This window comes from Cydia splendana, chromosome 26 (genome assembly GCF_910591565.1).
Source record: "Cydia splendana chromosome 26, ilCydSple1.2, whole genome shotgun sequence".
NCBI classification, from domain to species: domain Eukaryota; kingdom Metazoa; phylum Arthropoda; class Insecta; order Lepidoptera; family Tortricidae; genus Cydia; species Cydia splendana.
This window is the reverse complement of record NC_085985.1, coordinates 7329165-7346631: the sequence shown is the minus strand read 5'-3', so window position 1 is coordinate 7346631 and position 17467 is coordinate 7329165. Positions and strand designations below refer to the sequence as shown.

At 35.4% G+C, this 17467-nt stretch overlaps 2 protein-coding genes across 4 annotated transcripts; both read left to right on the top strand.

Annotated features, from left to right (window-relative positions):
* The first annotated feature begins 1166 nt into the window (after positions 1 to 1166).
* LOC134803340 (uncharacterized) lies at positions 1167 to 8625 on the top strand. Of its 2 annotated transcripts, none has more exons than XM_063776139.1 (6): positions 1167 to 1716; positions 2149 to 2232; positions 3149 to 3220; positions 3328 to 3477; positions 4458 to 4601; positions 8072 to 8625. In XM_063776139.1, exons 1-6 carry the CDS (start codon positions 1434 to 1436, stop codon positions 8551 to 8553), a joined length of 1215 nt encoding a protein of 404 aa, XP_063632209.1. In that variant the 5' UTR covers positions 1167 to 1433; the 3' UTR covers positions 8554 to 8625. The 2 variants fall into 2 exon arrangements, with proteins under 2 accessions (XP_063632209.1, XP_063632207.1); XM_063776137.1 differs by having other exon boundaries at positions 4455 to 4601.
* Positions 8626 to 9621: 996 nt separating this feature from the next.
* Positions 9622 to 13671, top strand: LOC134803272 (uncharacterized). Of its 2 annotated transcripts, XM_063776022.1 has the most exons (4): positions 9627 to 10590; positions 10789 to 11021; positions 11714 to 11780; positions 12471 to 13671. In XM_063776022.1, exons 1-4 carry the CDS (start codon positions 10161 to 10163, stop codon positions 13601 to 13603), a joined length of 1863 nt encoding a protein of 620 aa, XP_063632092.1. In that variant the 5' UTR covers positions 9627 to 10160; the 3' UTR covers positions 13604 to 13671. The 2 variants fall into 2 exon arrangements, with proteins under 2 accessions (XP_063632093.1, XP_063632092.1); XM_063776023.1 differs by lacking the exon at positions 12471 to 13671 and having other exon boundaries at positions 9622 to 10590; positions 11714 to 11788.
* The last annotated feature ends 3796 nt before the right edge of the window (positions 13672 to 17467 follow it).

Here is a 17467-nt window from a genome sequence, read left to right as displayed (position 1 = left end):
CATGCCTTTGTTCTGTAAAAAGGTACAGAGGTTGGCTGGTGCGTTAATGGACGGAATAGTTCATATGACAGAATTAGCTACGTTGACCTTATTTCTGTCAGCACATTGCAAGTAATGGCTTCTTTTCTCTAAATATCCCTATAAAAATTATGCATACTATTAGTACTATGCCTTATGGGACGATCGAAGAGATAGTTCAGATCCGGAAACCGCTATAGAAGACGGATAGGCCTGAGGCCGACAATCCCTTTTCACGCCGAGGTATGTATACTTAGTGCTTTTCTCAAACATGCAATGAAATAAATAAAATAAAAAATCCACGAAACCCAAGTTTTATTTATAGAAAAAACTAAAAGTAAACTACACCTAAAATATAACTAACACGTACCTATATCTTTATCACGGGTATGTTTTACACGAGTCGTGTATTTTTACTACCCGTATATTTTCATGTATCTTTGATTTGTTCGCCTTGTACTCGTATCCGTCTGACTGTCGTTTTCGTCACATAAGTTTACATAGTCTTTCATGTTGATATCATGTTTCACATACATAGTTGCTTTATGCATGGAGTAAATAAGTATAATTTCCAGTGTTGACGATTTTGTAGTTACTTTCATTTCTTTAAAATATGCCACAAAACTTTCTAAGAAACTGTAAGCCACTTTCCTTAGTTTCTCAAATAATAAAATTGCCATAAGCAACCATATACATACTTCGTCTTAGACTTGGCGGCAGAGGTAGCAAGTTATTTAAAATCAATTCTGCTTACGCTCCCAATTCCAACTCCTACGATTACAATTAATATTAATTTCATTATTTCGTCGGAACTCATATTAAAGTAAAAAAATCAACAACGCACCATAAATCCAATAAAACAGAAATACAGAATGAATGAAAACTTTCCAACTTTGCCGCCATAACAATAAAAAAAGTAACTACGCGTGTTTGAGTAGACCTTTTCACCGCTAACGTTTAGATGAAATATTTTATATGTTTTTATTTGTGTAGTTAAATTTATAATTTAAAATTATAGAATTTGGTTAATAATGTATTATTTATTATGTTCATGTTGATTTTACACAAATAAAACTGCAAATTATAGCAAACATTGTTTTTTTTATATAGGCGTAGTGGCAGAGTGTCACTGTGTCATTACCACGGCTGTTAATCTACGTACAACGGAATGTGTACGATAGCGCCATGTTGCTTTTAGATGATACTGACAACTTGCCGCGCTCTGATTGGCCGATCGTCGCCTAAACGTCAGTTGTCAGTGGTTGTCGCCCATGTTTGTTGAAAACTTTGAACAGTTTAAATTATTTTCAATTGCAATAAAGTGTTGATCGAGTGAAGTTCTTGTACTTATCCTCTCCGCTTTATTTGTGATTCATCCATCACCCAGTTCTGCAAGCATTTATGCATTGTGCAAAATGTATTATCAGTGCTGTGTGTGTAAAACTCTGCGAAAGGACGCTTTTACTTTGTACCGTTTTCCTAGTACTGAGAAAAGACTCATTATGTGGTTGAAGTGTTTGGAAACAAATGGTTTTGGAAATATGTCGCCGGAGCAAGTTCGAAAAGCTTTTATTTGTGAGAAACACTTCGAACAGCGGTTTGTTTCGGCATCGACACGGCGTCTCAACGCGAAGGCTTATCCTTCGTTATTCAGTCAAGATGAGATTAACAGTGGGATCCCATCTCATGAAAATGCCGGTAAGTGTAGAAAATGATAAGAAGTGATATAATAAATCAGTCTAATCTAATTCGTATCATTTACGACCATAAAAGATAATGTCATAAACTTCTATGCAATTGATGACTCATGAATCACGGCATGGTGATTTTATTATGTGTAGGTAATACAAAGTGTTTGTTTATTCCTGTAATAAGAGCATATGTTTCTAGTAAGATAATTATTTCATGCGATCGATATTAATATCTTAACACTTGTGTGTTAATTTTAGCTTAGCATTTTTGTACTTCTTTGGGTAAAGATATCATTGGCAAGTGTTGCAGTCTTTTATTAATTATTTTATTTATATAGAAATTTCCCAATCCTAAAAAAACACCATGCAGAATTTGTAGATAAATAATACCACATTTCACTTTAGTTATTTAAAAATAATATTTTGTTATCAATTTTAGAAAACATGGATCCGCTGAAAGAACATGCATATGTTCGTAAATCACATGACGACCACACATACTGTCAACAAGTGCCTCAAAAAGGTTTGTTTAATTTTTCTGAAATGCATGATAGCCATGATAGATACTCAATTACATTTTAGGTGCAAATTAATGCCTTCTTATCAAAGACATTATTAATATTATTATGCACATATATATTTCATTAATGGTACTTAGATCTGCAAGCAATGTAAAGAATCAATTTCTTGTATTAAGGTCAGGCATGGCTAGTGTTTCCATGGGCAATATTTTTTTTTATAAAATATCACCACAAAAGTAAAAAAAAGTCAAAAGTATTTATTTGTCAAACATAAGTACAGGTCCCATATACATCACTGTATCACTATGTTGTGCCGTAAGGCATACAATTTTTCATTTATGGACTGTGACTGCATGCTGTGCGCAGTTACCATTAATTATCAAAATCATCTAACAAAAATTCACATACACTATAATTATATGTTATTAAATATTTATCATCCAAAATTATCATTTAAAAGTTAATTAAAATCTATTTATACATAATATGCTTTGTTATCTAAAAATTTAAATAACTTACTTTTGAAACTAATCATGTCATCTGTATTTCTTAGTTCAATAGGAATTTTATTAAAAAATTTGGCGCCATTTCAAATATACTTTTTCTAAATAACTCCGTTTTGGAAGGCAATGAATTTATTTTACCACTCTACCCTACCACAGTAATATTTCCAATAAGGAAACAAAACTGTCAGAGGAAGGACCTACATGCCTTACCAATATACGTACATTTTAATTACGCATGTATATAAGAAAAGCCAAAGTTATCCCATAGAAGTATTTCCGTAACTACCCATAACAAATTTGTAGCAATGTGCACTGTGTAGGTCCTTTGGAAGATATTTTATAATAATTATAAGCCCTTATTAACAATAATTTTCAACGGTTTTAATGTGTTTATTATGTATTTCTGTTTTAGCGTCTCCTGCCATTCCATCCACATCGGGGGTTAAATCAACCGCAGTGGGCCATACACCAAAACAGACTATGGGTAAGCTAAATAAATGAATATGACACTATTTCCTATGTATTTTAATATTATCACAAGTTATTAGTAAATCTTATAAAAAAAAATTAAAGTGCTATTTTATGTTACAGCCGTTTCTATAGCCACAGAACCTGTCCCGACAACTTCAGACATTGAAAAGGAGACCATGCCCGAACTATGCAGCAGCTTTATTACAGAACTTGTTGTAGCTGAGAAGGTTACAGCTTGTATTTCACCTAGTGTACAGTCACACAATGAAGGTTAGTGAATTCTTATCATTTTTACAAGCTTTTATTTACTTTCACCTGACCGTTGTCTGTGTGTAATCAAATCTTGCAAGTTAAATTTGATCCACTTACCGGTTTCCGATTGAGCTGAAATTTTACATACATATGTAAGTCGGGTGACAATGCAATATTATGGTGTCATCGAGGTGATCTGATGATGGAGACCGGAGGTGGCCATAGGAACTCCGTGATAAAACAACGAAACCTAATTGTGTTTGGGGTTCTTAGAATTGTCTCGATGAGTATTCGTTGCTTGTGGAAAAAAAAGTACAGTCGGCGATAAAAGCTTGTACCAAAAATGAAATTTTGGCCAAAAACTTATTTTGTGTTATTGTATGGCAGTGACAGTACATATAATAGTACTTAATCATTTTTAAAGCAATGGCAATATTTTATGTTATTGTATGGCAATGACAGTGTTTACATAAAATAGTACTTAAACTTAATCATTTTTAAAGCAAAGGCAATATACCTATTCCCCACTATCATTTGAAACTTTATTACAATGTGATAGAGTTCAATTTTACACAATTTCTAACACTCTTATGCCCATTATAGGGTTATCTCACTCTGTCTTTCGCGTTATGAATATGATGATAGTCACTGAGTAATGAAAAATCAAATCAAATAAATGTGTCATTCTATTTTAAGTGCTCAGAATCACGAAGTCTCTCTGTTCTAATAGGAGAAAAAAAGCCCCAAGGTTTATATTCCTATTTCGTTACCATTTTCCATACTAAGTGAATGGAAATTTAATAATTTCAGAAGTCAATTTGTGTAACTAGTAATTTTAATGAAACTAAGTTTTACCTGTTCAGGTCTCGAAATTCTTGAATAACGATCATCATGTGTAAGTCTAACTAGAGTATGCCCCGTGCGAGCCTGCTAGAACTGAGGCATGATCCATATGTGTGAGACTGATTGTTTCATAATTGTTATTTCTGTTTCAGCAGTCTTTGTAACAACTGCTGAAGCTGCAATCAAACAATCAAATGCTGAAGAGCAGCAGATTTTGCCAGAAGCAAATATTCCAGAATGTGTTGCGGTTGAGGAGGTTACCTCTACCAATTCACCAAGGGAACAGTCTCAAGTTCAAAGTTAGTATTTACCTTGACAATATTTATATTTGATATTTTAGCCGCAATTTGTACATTGTAGTACAATTAAGTATAAAGTACCTGGGAGATTGAGTTTTGCTCGGAAAACATATAAAAACGCTTTACACACTAATTCAATCGTCCTAACTGGCATCCTAACTAAACAAATGGTTCTAGTTAGTGCAGTCAGAGTCTTACTAAACGCAGTTACAAAGAACCGTGTCCCGATTTGGGCCATGGTGCGTCCATTAATGAATCGCATACTAACGGATAGGGGTTTACGAGTACATTCACGGAAAAATAGTTTCATTGTTAATCAAAGTGGGCATATGATTATAGGCAACCCAACACTGGTGGCTTAATTGCCGTTTATGTCTGAAGATTCTTCAAGGATATTGTCAAATCTTATAAAATATGTCTCCCATTTCTGTTCATAGACGTTTTATTATTGTGTTAGATGCCTTGCATACTCTTATTACCAAATAATGGGCTAATTTGGTTAATTTTTTTTAATGAGTTTTTCGGAACTTATGTACGAAATATCATTTGATATTTGCCAGTCGCTTTTCGGTGAAGGAAAAACATCGTGAGGAAACCGGACTAATCCCAATAAGGCCTAGTTTCCCCTCTGGGTTGGAAGGTCAGATGGCAGTCGCTTTCGTAAAAACTAGTGCCTACGTCAAATCATGGGATTAGTTGTCAAGCGGACCCCAGGCTCCCATGAGCCGTGGCAAAATGCCGGGATAACGCGAGGAAGAAGGAGAATGCGCTAATTTGGCCCGGTAGCAACGAAATCATACCGTATACCCAAAAGAAGGGGAGAGGGGAAATAGTCGGCTCCCCAGGTCTAATCTATGCTATATTTCTTCATTTTATTAGCAATAAGGGCAAGTTATATATCATTTTTGTATAATTTAGAGACGAGGAATTCATTTTTGAAATAATCGTTATACCTTTTCATACAAATAAACTGAATTTTGCACAAAAAATGAATATTATATGTATTTTTAGGACAATTTTGGCCTTTACAATCACAGTGTAGTGATTTATACTAAATAAAATATTGGACAATTTAGCTCATTTATTCCTCATTCTAAAAAGTATCACTTTATAATAGGCACTCATATATTTTTTGTGAATAATAATTTGTAGCGCGCGGCGGTAACGATTTCCATTTAAATTGAATTATGGCCAAAGTCAAACATTTTAAAATGTTAAAAAAAAACTGAATCTGTCATTTGAAAAGTATGAATACAATGTTTCAATATTTTACAGATAAATTACATAGGCCAAGCAATAAGAAGGTATAGAGGGAAATGCTAGGAACACAATTTTTGACTCCGTAACTTTGTTTGGACTAGTTAGGAGGTGAACATATCAAAAGTCCCCGGCCGTAGCCCCGGTGCTGGGGGTAGAGGGGGAAAAGAAGGTCTCATTTTTCGGTTTTTCACTTATATCTTGGAAACTTTGCGTCTTAGCGACATGACTACTAAGACAAACTAAAAGCTGATAATTCTTTTTACAAGTTTTATTAAGTCAAGTTTTTCGATATCTTAAATAGTTTTTGAGATATCCGCTCTTGAAAGTTTATTTTAGGGCTTTCAATTTTATCTTGATATCTACATTAGTGAAGCTGATAGGCCGTGTTTGGTATCATTTGTTTGGGGGGGGATGTCGCTAAGACGCAAAGTTTCCAAGATATCAGTGAAAAACCGAAAAATTAGACCTGCTTACCCCCCTCTACCCCCCAGCACCGGGGCTACAGCCGGGGACTTTTGATATGTTCACCTCCCAACTAGTCTAAACAAAGTTACGGAGCCAAAAATTGTGTTCCTAGCATTTCGATATAGGCTATGCACTATATCTAATGATATATAAGTTACTTCGGGACGCGACATGGCCCAGAACCCATACTATCCGGAATACGGTTCTTTACGATTTAGGAAGGATTTTGGATTAAGTAAGTGTTAGTGTCCGACCGAAACATGTTTTTTTGCCGAAACCGAAACCGAAACCGAATGTTCGGCTTTGGCTCTAGTTTCGGCCGAAACCGAAACCGAAACCGAACCTTTTGTAGACTTGTTAAAATCGTTAAAAAAATGTCATAAAACCGCTTTTACACACATATTATGGAGCTGTCAACACCCAATGTCCTTGAAATTGACGTTACTTTAGCAGTTTTTTAAGAAAATTACTAGAGTTAGACCAAGATGATTCTGCAACGATTTTGACAACACACGCAGTGCAAGTGTTATTATAAACGTCAAAACTTCTATGAAATTATTACGTATAAATAACATTTGCACTAGTTGCACTGCGTATGCTATCAAAATAATTGCAGAATTTTCTTAGTCTAACTCTATTCATTCACCAGTCAAGTAAACATGTAGATACAGGGTCAACCAAAACAAAAACGCGAGCGCAGCGAGCGCGAAATTTTTTGTTAAAATATCGCAAGGCCGGGTACCGATCTTCACCTGGGCCTAAAAGTCCGAAGTACCCCAGTGAGGCGAACTTTCATGCGAAGTCAAAGCCGTGCTTCAGGGTTCAGGATAAGTAGTTGAGCACAAACTCCAACCAACGTCCATTGTATTAAAAAGCGAGATATTTCCTTGAGCGCTGGTGGCCTAGCGGTAAGAGCGTGCGACTTTCAATCCGAAGGTCGCAGGTATAAACCCCGGCTCGTACCAATGAGTTTTTCGGAACTTATAGGTATACGAAATATCATTTGATATTTACTATTTGCTTTTCGGTGAAGGAAAAACATCGTGAGGAAGCCGGACTAGTAGTAGTAGTAGTACTAGTAGTAGTAGTAAACTCTTACGTACTACTACTAGTCCCGATAAGGCCTAGTTTACTCTCTGGGTTCGAAGGTCAGTCTGATGGCAGTCGCTTTCGTAAAAACTAGTGCCTACGCCAATTCTTGGGATTAGTTGTCAATTGGACCCCAGGCTCCCATGAGCCGTGGCAAAAATTCCGGGATTACGCGAGGAAGATGATGAGTTTTCTTATTATTCCTTTGCCCAGGCCCAGTAACATGCGACAGTGCTATTTCATTTACTCCGATACAATTAGACAGTGTGCGTGCTATAGGTATTAACAGCCTCTTAAGACTGCGTCTAGTGGCGCCCTCATTAGTAGAATTGTTTTGATAATAAACCAATTAATTACTGTACCTATACATGAATCAGTATATTATGTAGGTACATATTAATATTGTTGTCCTACTTATTCCCCAACTTTTGGTCTTTGTCACATAGTTTAGTTTCATAGTACGAAGTACCATTTCGTAAGTTTCGGCCCGGCCGAAAGGTTCGGCCGTTTTTTGGCCGAAACCGAAACTACAGCCGAAACATGATTTTTTGGCCGAAACTGGCCGAAACCGAAACCGAAACCGAACCTTCGGTCGGACACTAGTAAGTGTCCACATAAAAATTTCCTAAATTAAATTAAATGCTTATATTTTTCAGGTGTTGTTGAAGTTAAAGTTCAAAGTGCGAAAAGGCCACAGAAGCAGAGGAAACGATTGATTGGGAAATTAATGAACCTGACACCAACGGGCCGAATGATATACGACGAATATAAAAAATCTAAACGTCAGGCAGATTTTTACCACAGGGCTAAGAGGGCCTTGAAATTCAACAAAGAGAAATCCTTTCAAGAATTGACAAAAGACATGAATCCGTATGCGAAAACTATTTTGAAAATGCAAATCAACCTTTGCAATAAAAATAAGAAAGGGCGTCGATTTTCATTGGAAGAAAAACTAATAGCACTGTCGATAATGAAACAAAGCCCTAAGTGCTATAGGTTCCTGCACAAAATTTTTATCCTGCCGTCGCGATCGACTCTAAATAAAATGGTTGCAGGACTTAAGATCGAGTCTGGGATTTGTCCTCAAGTATTTGAAGTAATAAGAAGAGAGGTATGTATCTACGTCATAAAATCTTAGGATCTACATTAAGTAATTGATAACTGAGTTAAACAATATCATGAAATCATAATTTTTAATAAAAAATACATTGCGAAGATTGTAAAAAAAAAACTAAAGCAAAAAAGGCATATTAAATTTGAACTTTCGTATTTTGATCACATATTAAAACAGTTAAGACCTGGTCTTACGCGAATTTATTGTGTAACCTTAATTTCCGACGTTTCGACACAGGTTTCAGTGGTCGTGGTCGCAGCTAACTGATGTCCTAGTAAAAAAAAATCGCGTTGGACCCGGTTTTAAATATATTTTAATAAAAGGAATATTGTTTTCATTTTGTTGAAAATTATAGAGTTTCATTGTTGACCGAAGCGAAGCGAAGGTCTACGTTTTGACTCGGGCATTTTGCTTTCGTATGTCCGGATGTTCTCCTCTACAGGTCGCAATTCTTAACCGATTCTCGTGAAATTTTGTGACCGAATTTTATGACTAAATACATTTTTTTTGTCAATCCGGTTTTTAGAAATTTTTAAAAATGGCGGAGTCGTGATACCTGGCGCCTAAACAAATAGTCGTATCGATATCATAAGACTTTTTTCTTTTTGAAACATGTTTACAGAGTTAATAGCAAAAAATGCAGAAAAAAATTATCGCTGGTTTAGTCGGTATTTAGATATTTAATTTTAACTAATTTTAATTTGAGAAGGAGTAGCTAAATTTCGTCAACCCATCTAAGAACTATTTGGCTCAGTTTGTAAACGTTCGCTTTTTCTGTTTGTACAGAGGGTCTGGGTTCGATCCCCAGTAATTGTATGCTGGGATATTATAACTTTTTGTATTTTTTTACACATAAATTTCGTATTGTTTTTCTTTAATTTACTATACACCGTGTTTTTATTGAATTCCGTTAACTTCGGGGTATAGTTAAGTACGTTTATAAGAACTAAATGGCATAGTTAATTTTCAAAAAAAAATTTTTTTTTTTGTTTTCTTTTTTGTTTTTTTTTTTGTTTAAAAAGTAATTAAATGTAGCATATAGCGTTGTTGTAACACGGGCATTACATTTAACTCAACCAAACAATTGAAATCTGTGACATATCAATGTCATTTCGTACCTCAATCGACCGAGATTGTACTTAAGTTTAGTAGCAAATGTATGAACTCATTCTAAACACTAATCAATATGTAAGCCGGCCCTAAGGCAAGTGTACACGCTTGTAGAGGCCTTATAGTAAAAAAATAAATTATGGATTATCTCCGAAATGGACTTAATTAGAACATCGGTGTCTTTGAGAAAGTTACTTGATTTAAGCTCAGGAATGCACCCTTGAAATTAACGGAAATAAAAAAAAACACGGTGTATTTAAAGCTCTTAGCACCATGTTATTTCAAGCTCTGCTCGCGAGGTCTACAGCTCACAGAGCCACTAGTAATAATTGTAATTTAAAAGGGACCTTGACCCGCGCTGTGAGTCATTCTTGGCTGTCCATCGAAATTGAACGCAGCAAGTGTGATAGGTACCTTTTCACTGGCGGTTTATTTAGTAGTTTCATATTGTGTTGAATTTTAGATTTATTAAGGGATCTTAGATATAATTTAGTTTTATTTATATATATACATTTAGTTAAATGTTTTTAACGCTTATCTATGTATTTAAATTTCAGACCGAAAAATGGAGCTACAAAAAAAAACTGTGTTCAGTCATATTTGACGAAATGTCTTTAGAGGCTGGCTTGTCTTATGACAAAAACAAAGATAAAATTAATGGGTTAGTAGAGCTTGGCGAGAGAAAAAATGATTTCGCTGATCATGCCCTCGTGTTTATGTTGAGAGGAGCTGTCCACAAGTGGCAGCAGCCAATAGCCTTTTATTTTTGCCAAGGCGCTACTAAAGGCACAGAATTAAAAAGTATACTCGTGGATATTATCACAGCGGTTGTAGGATGCGGGTTAAAGCCGATATCCCTTATTTGCGACCAAGGGTCAGCTTTCCAAGCGGCTCTAAATTGCCTGAAGGCTGACACAGCGCGTGACCAATTACTGACAAATCAGGAACCAGGTTAGTAGTACTTATAGGTTTAATAACACTTTGAATTGATGTATGTTAAATAATTCTTCAAGGCTTAATTTTTTTTACCATAGCGCGGGGCAGATCATTGCAAAGCCATCGTAAAACAGTTGTAACTCGAAAATAGAATAAGATATTTCAAAGGTGTGATATTTGAAGTGTTTTTTTAATTTTCTGTGTTTTTTTTAGATGGCACAGTAACAATAAACGAAGTCAAACTGATGGTTATATTCGACCCTCCTCATCTTATTAAAGGATTGAGAAATAATTTTTTGAATAAAGACATTTCCTTTGAAGGAAAATTATCCACATGGAGAGACATCGTGGATGTATACGAAACGGACTGCAATAATATGGAAACAAGAATGCTGCATAAGTTAAATGACCAGCATGTGATACCTGAAAAAATTAAAAAGATGAAGGTTGGTGCCGATTTTTACTAAGACTGCGCAGAGCGTCAAGTGACGCCCTCATTAGGGGGTTTGTGTTTTCTAATAAACCAATTAATTTCTGTATAAATAAGTATATATTAGTGTTGTCCTACTTATCCCACAATAATTAATCTGTGATATAGTTTTATATGTTACTTACTTTTGACTTCATCACTTGAACGGAAAAAAGTGGCCACCATTTGCCATTTAGATGATGTAGCAAAATAAAGCTATGAGACAATAATGATTATAATGAACAAAAGTTGGTGAAATCAATAGGGCTACAATTTTAATATATATACTTACACTTACTGGATTATAGACAAATGGATTGGTTTATTAGAAAACACAATAATGAGGGCGTCACTGACTCACTTGACAGTCGATACCCTCTCAATGTGTGAAATCTAGTATAACTAAAGATTTTCTTATACAATCAACTAGCATATGCTTTACCTATGTACTGTAGTAAATGGTTCCGTCCTTATAATCAGCCTATAGATGCATTGAGAATGTTATGACCAGTTGGAATATTTTAATGATTTTATATCCTAATACTCAAGTAATTTATACTACATTCACATTGCTGCATTTTATCCGCTAAAATATAGTTTGGTTATTGGTATTTTAATATATTAACGATATATTACATATTGAGTACTGAAATATATATTTCTTTTCAGGTCAAGAACTGTGTAAAAGTATTTAGTTACACACTGTCTTCGGCTCTATCTTACACAGCCAACTTCTGTAAGTAATTAATTTTTCTCCTTTTCACTAACATAAATAGTTAGGTACCCATTTGTAGAATGCAAGAGTAAAAATATAGTTATACTGGGTGTGGCCTGTAACATGAGCAAATAATTAAAACATAGACTCTACTCCTTAAACGGTGACACTTTTGTTCAACAACTTTTAAAAATTATGAAGTATTTTGACTCCCTATTTTTCATACAAAATAAATATTATCTTCAATGGACGCCATCGCCGCGCCATATCATTGTGATAGACGTTGCTTGTCACGCCTTAAACATAACAAAATTCGCAATACATTGCGTCTTAGAATAAACTTTAAAGTGTATTAGAAATCAAACCACAAGTTATTTTTTAAAGTCGCTGAACAAATGTTGGTCAGTATGAGGAGTACAGCCTACAGTTTAATTTTTTGCTCATATTACAGGCCACACCCGGTATATAGGTACATATCTAGATTAATATCCGGTAGACCGAGAAGACTCAGAACACGAATCCCTACTTATATTATATGCGAAAATATTTGTCTGTCTGTTGCTATAAAGTGCTGCAGGGAATGAAATGAAATTTATGAAGATAGAACAATAGGTATAGATAGTGAATACTATTGATGATAAAGTACCTACTTGAACTTCACAAATCTATTATGCATAAAATAAACAAATATGGTCATTTTCTTGTTTTTAGCTCACTATGCGGACGGCAGACCTGTGAGTGAAACATTAAGAAACACTGCTGAAACAGTTTTGTTCTTTGATAAATTGTTTGATAGCATCAACGGATCAGCAACCTATTCACAAAAGAAAGGAAAAGAGCTACGCTGTGCAGTGACAGAAAAATCTAAGCACCATGAATTTTGGCCGGAGAGCATCGAGAAACTGGAAAAAATTAAATATGTAGATTCCAAGGGAAATCCGAAATCCGTGCCTTCCTTAAAAAACTTTATTGCCACGGTAAAAACATTCATGAAGCTGTGGCAGTTTTTTAAGAGCAAAAATATGACAATAATGCGCCCAAGGTTCTTCAATTCAGATCCAATTGAAAACTTCTTTGGCCAAGTCAGGGCCTATAATTATAGGAACAACGACCCCAACTGCCACAGTTTCAAGAACACCTTTAAATCATTATTGATTACTAGAATGATAAAGTTTCATGGTGACGCTTATAATTGTGAGGATGACTCGGCAGACCAAATAATTAATTTAAAATCATTATTTGAAGATAGTGAAACTGCTAGGGTCGAGCCGGGTCATCCCAAAGTAGGAGATGTAGAAGATACTGTAGAAGAGGCCCAACGGGAGCAACTAAATGTTCTCCATTCGCGAGCGTACACTGCTGGATGGGTGGTAACAAAAACAATGCAGAAATATAATAATCAATGTGACAGTTGCAGAAAAAGCCTTACTACTAAAGAAGGCGCAATCCACAAATGGATTCATCAAAGAGAGTATGATGCCGCCACGAAACGCCTTACTTACCCATCCAGAGGTGCTGTTCGGTGTTTCGGTACAATTATTAAAGAAACAAACGGATTCTTGGAACACCGAGCCCATGAATTAAATCTGACGGCCAAAATTATGGAAAAAATTTTGTTCAACAATCCATTTAGTTTCTTTAAATGTACCACACACCGTGAAATTTTGTCATATTTTATTTCCGTGACAGTAAAGTTCTCGATTACAAATTGGTGCAATAACATTAATAAAATATTAAAAGGAACGGATATTGTGCGGATAAAAAACCGCACTTTGCCTGCGATGCAGCAGAAAGCTTTTTTAAAATATAAGAAAAGACTGAGGAATAAATCGTTTAATAAATAAAATTGTGTTTTATTTAAATTATTGCGACAAGTGTAGTTCCCGGCATTTAAATTGAACACTGACTCAATTTTACTGTATAAGTCGGTGTTCAATTTAAATGCCGGGAACTATATCAATTATAAGTATTAATTTCCTAAGGAGGAGGGGTGGGGGGGGGGGGTGGTCACGCAAGGTTGGCTGTATACGTTACGTCCTTTGCTACGCATCAATTCAAAATTTAAAAAAAAGAAACGTCATACATGACTAGGAGTACAGATAAAATATACTTGTCTAACGTACATAGTCTTTGTTCCCGAGTTGGCGGTCTGATCTCTTTGTAGTCTGTGGTCATTACGAACCATAAAGTGGTAACAGACTATCGCACCGCACCAAGGTCATTGTGCGACGCACCCATAAGTAAGAGCGAGAAAGCGATATCTCTTTCTCGCTCTTACTTATCGGTGCGTCGCACAATGACCTTGGTGCGGTGCGATAGTGTGTTACGGCCAATAAAGCAAATACTGCCTCTAGTTTTTTTTTATGGATGAATGCCACGATGCTGAGCGGCTACCGCGAAAACCGAAATTGTCAAATTGCGGGGAACTTTCTCTTTTACTCCATTGAAGGCGTAATTAGAGTGACAGAGAAAAATCTCCGCAATTTGCGAACTTCAATTTTTGCGGTTATAGCCCTGTATCACAAATATTTGTGAAATGGAAATTAAAAAAAGCGGCCAAGTGCGAGTCGGACTCGCCCATGAAGGGTTCCGTAACAGCAAGTAACATAATAAAATTGCGGTTTACAATTTATCACGTAGTAATAAAACACTACTTACTAGATCTCGTTCAAACCACATACATTTTACCACTTTGGAAGTGTCTCTCGCGCTAACTATTCAGTTTAGAACAAAATGATATTAGAAACCTCAATATCATTTTTGAAGACCTATCCATAGATACCCCACACGTATGGGTTTGATGAGAAAACAATTTTTGAGTTTCAGTTCTATCTAAGTATGGGGAACCCCCAAACTTTATTGTTTTTTTTTCTATTTGTGTGTGAAAATCTTAATGCGGTTCACAGAATACATCTACTTACCAAGTTTCAACAGTATAGTTCTTATAGTTTCGGAAAAAAGTGGCTGTGACATACGGACGGACAGACAGACAGACAGACAGACATGACGAATCCATAACGGTTCCGTTTTTTGCCATTTGGCTACGGAACCCGAAAAAGAGGACTTTGCCGGCCTTATCCTAGCTGCACCTGAAGGCCTAACGCGAACCACGTTCGATGAGTTGCCTCTCTGTCGCATTTGTGAATTCGTACGTAAGTGTGACAGGGAGGCAACACGTCAAACGTGGTTCGCGGTAGGCCTCCTGAAACGTCATACTTCGCAGCCTCGCATAAGGAACATAACATCAATATTTCATTGCATGTTTGAGAAAAGAACTATTACGTGTGTACAAGGTATTTTTTGGCAATTTTCTTAAATAACTTCTATTATAAAATAAATACATTTAATATATATGTACTTTAAATGCGCTCTTTCATTTGGTGTATATAAATATAGGTTGGATAACTTTATTTTTTAACTTTCTCATTTACCGCCCAAAAGTGGCTCCCAATGCCCCCATGTTTATAAAATTCATTTTTTTACGTTACACGTCCGTCCGTCTTTGGGTCACTAATTTACATATGTGTACCAAATTTCAACTTAATTGGTCCAGTAGTTTCCGAGAAAATAGTCTGTGACAGACGGACAGACAGACAGACGCACGAGTGATCCTATAAGTGTTTCGTTTTTTCCTTTTGAGGTACGGAACCCTAAAAACATCGTTATAAAGAGTTAGACTGGTTTTTCCTACATACGTATAACTAATTCTGAAAGATAATCTTATAGATTCATACCAGGTAAATGCAGTGAAGTGAGTGAAGGCATTGCTAATCTATTTAACGGCTGGTTACGGTTTTTGTCTGCATTCTTGAAATGTTTATCACAAATGATCCTCTTCTTATGGTACTCATAATCCGAAGACTATTCCAACTTGCCACCAACAAGTGTGACCCAAGATTTGAATTGTTCTGGATACTTGTCAGGATTTGGAAAGCGATGGGTTATTGTTCCTGAAAAAATAAATTCACTCTCCTTGTATTATGTTTGCCTGATACATGTAAGATAATGTTAAAATAAGTAGGTATGACACATATTTTTATACCATGTCTGGAGTATCTAGATATGGGATTTCAAACTATACATATGCATAGATATGAGAAGATTCTTATAGTTTATTTTATAGTTAATTAATAATATTTAAATGATAAGTTTTAACATGTATTCTAATAAGCAATTCTTCATTTTTATTTGTATTAGGTATAGGTTACATTCAGTAATTGCTATGCCCTTGTAGGGCTCATGTTTGAAACAACTCATTTGTTATTTAATACCTATATGTACAACATGAATGCAAATAAAGAACTTGAACTTGAATGTATTAGGTACCATAATTCGTGAAAATGAACTTACCAGTGTTTTTACAGCAGCACATAGTCTAAGCATTGTAGCAGATTTATCGATAGTGGCCTGCCTTATCAAAAGTTACTAGTACTTAGGTACCTACCACAAAATAAATTTACTGTAAAATAGCGTCCATATCGCACAAAATAACACAGCACACAGCGAATGCTCAACGACAAGGCGGACCAACACAGAGGTACAACTCAACGCACTTTCGAGGTTTTCATAACAGGGCGTGTGTTTTAATTCGGGCTATAATCTAATTTCTTTCAGAACCGTAATGAAGGAAATGGCTGAACCATCACTAAAATATTTCAAATTTACCCTCTTCCAGTGACAGCAAAAAAATTGCATGTCTTGGCGGATATGCAAGTGTTGCCAGCATAAAAAAACAGCATAATTAAATCAATTTATAACAAAATTCTTATTTTTTTGCAAAATTTATAGTAAATTATAATAATTACAAAGGGGTCATCCATTAATTACGTCACACGAATTTCTAGGTTTTTTGACCCCTCCCCCCCCCTTGTCACATTTGGTTACATTTGGCAAACCCCTCCCCCCTAGTGTGACGTCACATTTTTTCTACGAAATCGCCAAATCGAATTAAGTAAGTACCTAAGTATTATTAATATTTTATCAAAATATTATTGACGATATAAATATTAGTAATTTTATAACCCAAAACTGCTTAGGAAAGAAAATTAAAAGAATAAAAACGATTATCGTTTTAAAAACTTGTTATTTAAATGTACAGCGAATAAAATAATTTAAAAAAAAATTTCGGTTACTGATGAAGTTAAAGTGACGTCACAAAGTTTGTGTCTCCCCCCTCCCCCATGTCACAATATGTCACATTTTCTTGACCCCCTCCCTCCCCCTAAACGTGTGACGTAATTAATGGATGACCCCAAATATGAATTCGTACTTATTTTAATTTAAATATTAATGCCACTAAAATTATATACATTTTATAGTGACATCTGGTGAAGTAGTTTGTGTAACCGGAAGTCAACTAATTTTGTCAGAAGCAAGATATAGAAGTCGCCTGCATCTTTACTGACGTTAACTACATTTGAAGTGTCCCCCCCTGGATGAAACTATGAAAATATGAAAGAAAATATGTTCCAGAACATAAATAAATAGGGTTGCCTAAAGAAATATGGTCAACGCTATTTTTAATAAATTTTTGAAAAAAACCGTCACCATACGTCATAATTTCATAGAAGTTTGACGTTTAAAATGACACTTGCACTGCGTGGGCTATCAAAATCGCTGCAGACTTTTTACAGTCTGAAGCCCCCTCCACACTCGTGCGCGAATCGCGGTATGAAGCCGCAAACGCGAGTGTGGAGTCGAATTCACGG

Excerpts from the sequence above, each read along its gene's own strand:
- LOC134803340 (XM_063776137.1), top strand. The coding sequence starts at position 1,434 with ATGTATTATCAGTGCTGTGTGTGTAAAACTCTGCGAAAGGACGCTTTT. Across the intron at positions 1,717-2,148 it reads CCCATCTCATGAAAATGCCG|AAAACATGGATCCGCTGAAA; the intron begins GTAAGTGTAGAA and ends TATCAATTTTAG. Across the intron at positions 3,221-3,327 it reads TACACCAAAACAGACTATGG|CCGTTTCTATAGCCACAGAA; the intron begins GTAAGCTAAATA and ends TTTATGTTACAG.
- LOC134803272 (XM_063776022.1), top strand. The coding sequence starts at position 10,161 with ATGTTTTTAACGCTTATCTATGTATTTAAATTTCAGACCGAAAAATGG. Across the intron at positions 11,022-11,713 it reads AAAAAATTAAAAAGATGAAG|GTCAAGAACTGTGTAAAAGT; the intron begins GTTGGTGCCGAT and ends ATTTCTTTTCAG. Across the intron at positions 11,781-12,470 it reads ATCTTACACAGCCAACTTCT|CTCACTATGCGGACGGCAGA; the intron begins GTAAGTAATTAA and ends TCTTGTTTTTAG.